This window comes from Nematolebias whitei, chromosome 2 (assembly GCF_014905685.2).
Source record: "Nematolebias whitei isolate Nwh7 chromosome 2, NemWhi1, whole genome shotgun sequence".
In the NCBI taxonomy this organism is placed as follows: domain Eukaryota; kingdom Metazoa; phylum Chordata; class Actinopteri; order Cyprinodontiformes; family Rivulidae; genus Nematolebias; species Nematolebias whitei.
Window position 1 is genome coordinate 35,697,003 of NC_056499.1, and position 6,476 is coordinate 35,703,478.

The following is a 6,476-nucleotide window of genomic DNA, read 5'->3' on the forward strand; positions in this document are numbered from 1 at the left end:
GACCTGAAATATTTCAGTTGGTGTGCAATGAATCTGAAATATATGAAAGTTTCATTTTTATCATTACATTATGGAAAATAATGACCTTTATCACAATATGCTAATTTTTTGAGAAGGACCTGTAGATGCCTTCAGAAATGTTCTGTTGTCTTGTTAGTAAAGCGTGCCAAGTTTTTATTAATCAGAACCAGATCAGCAAATCAATGTGTACATGTTTTGATGTTAAATTTTGATTCTGTTAAATAAATGACCGCATTTATTCTGATGGGTCAAAGAAAAATGGTGTCTCATGTCACTGATTAAACAATTCTCACAGTTATTTCATCACATGGCATTAATTTAACTCGAAAAAGAAAGAATCCTTTGTATTTAAATAATTAATATTCTTCGTGCTTGAACGAGCTTTAAGAATAATTAATTAGTAGTGAAGCTGACCCCTGCATTCACTACACAAGTAACATTTCCATCCATCCATTTTCTTTACCCGCTTATTCCATTTTGGGTCACGGGGGTCGCTGGTGCCCATGTCCAGCAATCACTGTGCGAGGGGCGGGGTACACCCTGGACGGGTCGCAAGTCCATCACAGGGCCACATAGAGACAAACGAGACAAACAACCATTCACTCTCTCACTCACACCTAGGGACAATTTAGAGTTACCAATCAGCCTAACATGCATGTTTTTGGTCTGTGGGAGGAAACCGGAGTACCCGGAGAAAACCCACGCATGCACGGAGAGAACATGCAAACTCCACCCAGAAAGGCCCCTGGACCGGGGTTTGAACCAGGGACCTGCTCGCTGAGAGGCAGCAGCTCTACCAGTTGCGCCACCGTGCTGCCCAAGTAACATTTACGATGCGTTTTTTTGATTTGTTCATTAGTTTGAAACCATTGGCGAGAGGGGAGTTGGTTCACTGAATCACTGCAAAGAGGGCAGGTAACGTTAGACCCACCTTCAAGAAGAGCTGGACCAATGATGTATATTCTAGTAAATATGTCATTCAGCTGGGCACTCCTGCAGCACCACTAACACACCCAAAATGGATTCACCACAGAGAGTCAGCCAGAAGATATGCACACACATGGCCTTATTGACAGACTATTGAAAGAATATTCAGGTCGTTTTCAGACTAGATAGTCCGGTAGACTCAGTTCGGTTCGGGACCAATATTCATGAGCTTTTGTTTACATTTGAGCTGGTGCGGTCAAGTCAACCTGTTGAACCAACCTATTCCCCCGCTCGCCTGAGGGGGCGATGCACCAAGAACTACTGAAAGAAACGACACAAAAACCTCTGAAGACACGTCTTCTTCTTCTTCTGTAAATAAAAATAAAAACTAAGTGGCATCAAGTTTTAGCAGTTTTAGGAGTTATACTTTGTCATTTTTCAAAAATGGACTTAGCATGAGCAGAAGATGAGACAGAAGACCATGGAGATGGACATAATTTATGTATAATTTTCCAATACAACCTGCAGAAATTTCCGATCCATGATGCATGTCTGTGTCTGATGAAACTTCTCCTCATGTGATTCCCTGCCAGCTGCTCTGCAAGTTGGCTTCAAACTATGGAATGGATTTCCTGAATGGAGGCGTGTGTCATGAAACACTGAGTAATAAGACCCACCCCACATTCAGGAAATCCATTTCATAGTTTGCAGCCAGCTACAACGTGAGGAACGAGTTTGCATCACTGTGGCTAACGGCTAACCAACTTTTCATCAAAACATGTCTGCTGTGTTGAAATATTTTACACTAGAAACACCACAAAGCAAGACAGCAACGTGCAATGTCTGCAGAGCCATAGCACCACATTAAATCGAGGTAAAGTTAGTTTTACGTTGGACATTTGAGCTCTGTGGCTTCAGCGGTCTGCTCCTCTTGCTCGAAGGCGGCAGCCCGACAACGGCCAGTCGCGCCCAGTCTGTCCGTCTCTGAGGTGGAGCAGACTGAGTGCGGCTGACCGAAATCAGACTGCCTGCTTCGGATTGAATGAGAACAACACACCGCTGAAGCCACGGAGCTCGAATATTTACTGATTTAAAAGAAACAAAATAAACAAAACAAATTTGTCAAAAAGAAAACACTGAATGAAAAGAGTGCAGAAAGAAGAAAACAATTCTTATATCTGCCCCTTATAAAAAATAAAAAAAAACTTTAAACAATCACTTAATCACTTTAATATCCACTTTAAAGCTAGGAATTAAAAAAAAAAAACACGTTTTGTGTTAGCAGAATTCAATTCTAACTTTGAAACATTAATAAAACTTATCTCAAGTTGCCATTTTGGACATGTATGCATATATTTGTACAAACTGTACTTGAGAGGAGATTATTACAGCCTCATATAAAATCAATATTGATGATGATATCAGAACTGAATCGGTATCGGTCAATATCCAGATTTAGGTATTTGGATTGAATCGGAAGTAAAAAAAAAATGTGGATTGGTGCATCATTTATGGTAATGTTCTAACAAGTGAGGAGAGTGTGATGGGAAGATGGAATGTGTATTTTGAGGAGCTAATGAATGAAGAGAAAGGGATAGACGAGTAGAGGTCATAGAAACTGTGGACCAGGAAGTGGGAAAGATGAGTGTGAAGTTCAGAAAGCTCTGGGGAAAAAAAAGAAGGGGAAGGCAGTAGGACCTGATGACATACCAGTGGAGGTTTGGAAATGTCTGGGGGAGATAGCAGTGAGGTTTTTGACCAGAACATTCAATAGCATATTTGAGGGTGAGAAAATGCCTGAGGAATGAAGAAGTGTGCTGGTGTCCATTTTTAAGAACAAGGGTGATGTACAGAGTTGTAACAACTACAGGGGAATTAAGTTGATGAATAACACAATGAAGATCTGGGAGAGAGTTGTGGAAGCAAGATTTAGACGCGAGGTGACTATTTGTGAGCAGCAGTATGGTTTCATGCCAAGAAAGAGCACCATGCCATCTTTGCTTTGAAGATGCTGATGGAGAAGTACAAAGACGGTCAGATAGAACTCCATTGTTTCTTTGTGGATTTAGAAAAAGACAAGAGTGCCGAGGGAGCAGGTGTGGTATTGCATGAGGGAATCTGGAGTGGCAAAGATGTTAGACTAGTACAGGACATGTATGAGGACAGCAGGACAATGTTGAAATGCGCTGTAGCCTGTAGGAGTGACAGATAGCTTCAGGTGGAGTTGGGATTGCATCAGGGATTGGCTCTGAGCCCCTCCTTGTTTGCTCTGGTGATGGACCGACTAACAGATGAGGTCAGGCAGGAATTTTTGTGGACTATGATGTTTGCAGATGACATTGTGATCTATGGTGAGAACAGGGAACAGGTGGAAGAGAACTTGGAGAGGTGGAAGGATGCACTTGAAACAAGAAGAATGAAAGTCAGCTGTAGTAAGACAGAGTACACGTGTGTGAATGAGAGGGAGGTTACAAGGAGCAGAGGTCACAAAGGTGCAGGACTTCAAGTACTTGGGGTCCACTGTCCCAAGACAATGTGGAGCATGGTAAAGAGGTGAAAAAGAGAGTCCAGGCAGGATGGAGTGGATGGAGAAAAGTTTCAGGAGTGGTTTCTGACAAAAGGGTGTCAGCAATGGTCAAAGGAAAAGTTTACAAGACAGTGGTGAGACCAGCTATGTTGTATGGTGTAGAGACAGTGGCACTGACAAAAGGACAGGAGAAAGAACTGGAAGTAGCAGAAATGAAGATGTTGCTGTTCTTCTTAGGTGACAAGAATGGATAAGATTAGGAATGAGATCATCAGAGGTACAGCACAGGTTGAACATCTGGGAGACCCAAGTTAGAGAGGCCACACTGAGATGGTTTGGACATGTCCAGAGGAGGGACCGTGGTTATACTGGTAGAAGGATGTTAGAAATGCAGCTGCCAGGAAAAAGACAAAGAGGAGATATATGGATGCAGTTAGAGAGGACATGGAGGTAGTTGGAGTGAGGACAAAGGATGGAGAGGACAGCGCATGATGGAGGAGACTGACTCACTGTGGCAACCCCTGAAGAGGGAAAAGCCTAAAGAAGATGAGGATTTTGGTAAAAGCCTCAATTTAAATAGACATATACAGAAATCATCTTTTTTCCTTAAGTTAGAATTTTAATCAAGTATCACTCCCATATTTTCTACATGAGATTGTAGGCTACCCAGATCTGTGAGAGAAGTGCTGTAGTTTCTAATGGGACAAAGACTGATAGTCCTGTCTAAATCAGAAAACTGTGATAAACTGAGTCAAACTCAGCTGTCAAGTCTAAAAGCAAAAGAACAGCCAAGTCTGTTGAGTCTATACCTGATAAAAAATAAATTAAAAACTTTTTAAAAACCATATTGAAAACTTCCAAGAATATTGTGTGCATTTAAAAGAAAGACTGCAGATGGATGAACCTTCCTTATCTTCATATTGTTCCGAGATAACCTTTGTTGTGAACTGTTGCCATAGAAACTGAGCTGAAGACTTGCATAATGATTCAAAAAGTGAAGAAAGGAAAGTTTGGTATATTTTACAAAGTTGAAATCAACTTAACAAAATAACATGTTGCATACTAAAAACTTCTTTAAAATATGTTTGTCAATCTGGCCGAGTGCATTAAAAAAACACATCTAACTAAATCCCTGGACAAAGGGTGTAAAAAACAAAAAACAAAAATGGCATTGTATTTTTGTACTGCCATAATTTTAACTGAACAAAGGAATTACAGTGTTCCCTCATTTATCACGGATGTTAGGGACCACCCCCCCACTGATAAGTGAAAATCCGTTAAATAGGGATACAGTAGTCCAAAGTAGTAGTAATAGTTTTAGTATTTATATGAAGGTGTTTAAAACCCTTCCCACACTCTTGCAATATTCTAAACAATGTTTCTAAACTCTAAACGCTCTAAAAGAGCACAGCATGTCATGATTTCAGCTCTCTGCCTCCTGCTGCACTTCGTCACCAGCAAGCGCTTTTGGCCACGCCCATTTCCCCAGTGCAGAACGGAGATATGACACGAAGCAGAAGGAAGCTTCTACTGCAGCCGATGGCTGCACACAGGTGCAGCAGGTGCTAACTAATTTAAAATAATTTATTTTAAAACAAAATTCCATGCCGATCCTGCGGCTCATCCATCAATCTGCCAATTGTGTGTCATGTCCAATTTTATTTTGAAAAACTGTGATAGAGCGAGACTGTGATAAAGGAGTACTTAAATGTGATAGCAGTTAGAGAACATGGACTGTAGGATTATGTAAGGCCCAAAATATAGCACACAAGTAACCCAACAAAGCAAATGGATGCAGCCACTGTGAGCTAGCTCCACTTTTTCAGAAGGATGTTAAGTATATGTACACAAGAACAACAAGCAAAGTGGCGTGATCATAGTTTAATAAGCCCAAGTAATAATAATAAACTAATACAGTCTAAATTGAGCAGGTGTTCATAGAACCTCTGGCAAATCTGCCTATTATTTATTCTTGTAAATGAAGATGTTACAAAACCTGCTGCTGAAGCAAGAGCGTTAATACAGTCCTGTCCCAACTTCAGGCCGATTTCAAAACTCTGTTGCTTCTAAAGTGTTGAAAAAGATTGTTTTTGTCCCAGAAGCACAACCAGAATCCAGCTGCTGCACAATGAGGATTTCTGCAGCTCCTTTATTGGTCAGTAGGAATACAAGAAGCACAACTGTAAAATTTGAGGCGCACAACATCCTGCAGTGACACTTTGGGCCCTCAAAGGTCGATGGTTCCTTTAACTTTAAACTTCTTGGCGGACCGTTCACTGGCTCGCTGCTCAAACTTGCTTCCATAGATGTGTGTAACAAAGCCGTTAATCTCCACAGCAAAAACACTGTTCCGTTTGGGGATGACTGGGAGGTGGGAAAAAAGAACAAAGAACAAAAAGAAAAGAAAAAGTTAACCTGGTGGAAAAATGGCATCTACTCTAAAATCAAGCTGGCACAGATTTTTTCAGTGTCTGAGTCTACATGAAAACAAATAATTGTATTACCTCAAATTTACCAATCACAATAAAATGTGTTGGACATCTATTCAAAACCCCTCCACTGGCTGGTTACACAGATCAGCTGTTATCAGTACATCATATCTTCAAGTCACAATACTGGTTTACATTTTGGGACACCACCCTTCTTGACAGCTGGGCTAGACCTCTTTGTATGTTTTAGACATCCAGTGGGAGTGACCAGGTCCTCAGCCTAGTATTCAGATAAGTTGAAATAAAAATAAAGTTCCAACCCTAATTAATGGTGGATTTTGTTGCAACTTCCCTTATTTCTTCTGTTTTTGAGCTTGCTGTAGCACACAGAAGTCCCTTGTTTATCGTGGGGGATCAGTACCCTGAAGACCCACAATAAGTGACCAACCGCAAAGTAGGAATAGTAGTAGTAGTTTTAGTATCATTCATTCATACATACATACATACATACATACATAAAATATGTAATATATATATATATATATATATATATATATATATATATATATATA

The 6,476-nt window shown here is 40.5% G+C and overlaps 2 protein-coding genes across 2 annotated transcripts in view; one reads left to right on the forward strand and one right to left on the reverse strand.

The window, feature by feature from the left end:
- The window catches only part of dok4 (docking protein 4), a 17,874-nt gene extending 12,236 nt beyond the window's left edge, over positions 1–5,638 (forward strand). Inside the window, exon 9 of the mRNA XM_037694342.1 lies at positions 5,575–5,638. Within this exon, the coding sequence (XP_037550270.1) occupies positions 5,575–5,638 (64 nt within the window). The remainder of the gene's footprint in view (positions 1–5,574) is intronic.
- A 64-nt stretch (positions 5,639–5,702) lies between these two features.
- pop4 (POP4 homolog, ribonuclease P/MRP subunit) overlaps positions 5,703–6,476 on the reverse strand; it is an 18,273-nt gene continuing 17,499 nt past the window's right edge. Inside the window, exon 7 of the mRNA XM_037697660.1 lies at positions 5,703–5,839. Within this exon, the coding sequence (XP_037553588.1) occupies positions 5,703–5,839 (137 nt within the window). The remainder of the gene's footprint in view (positions 5,840–6,476) is intronic.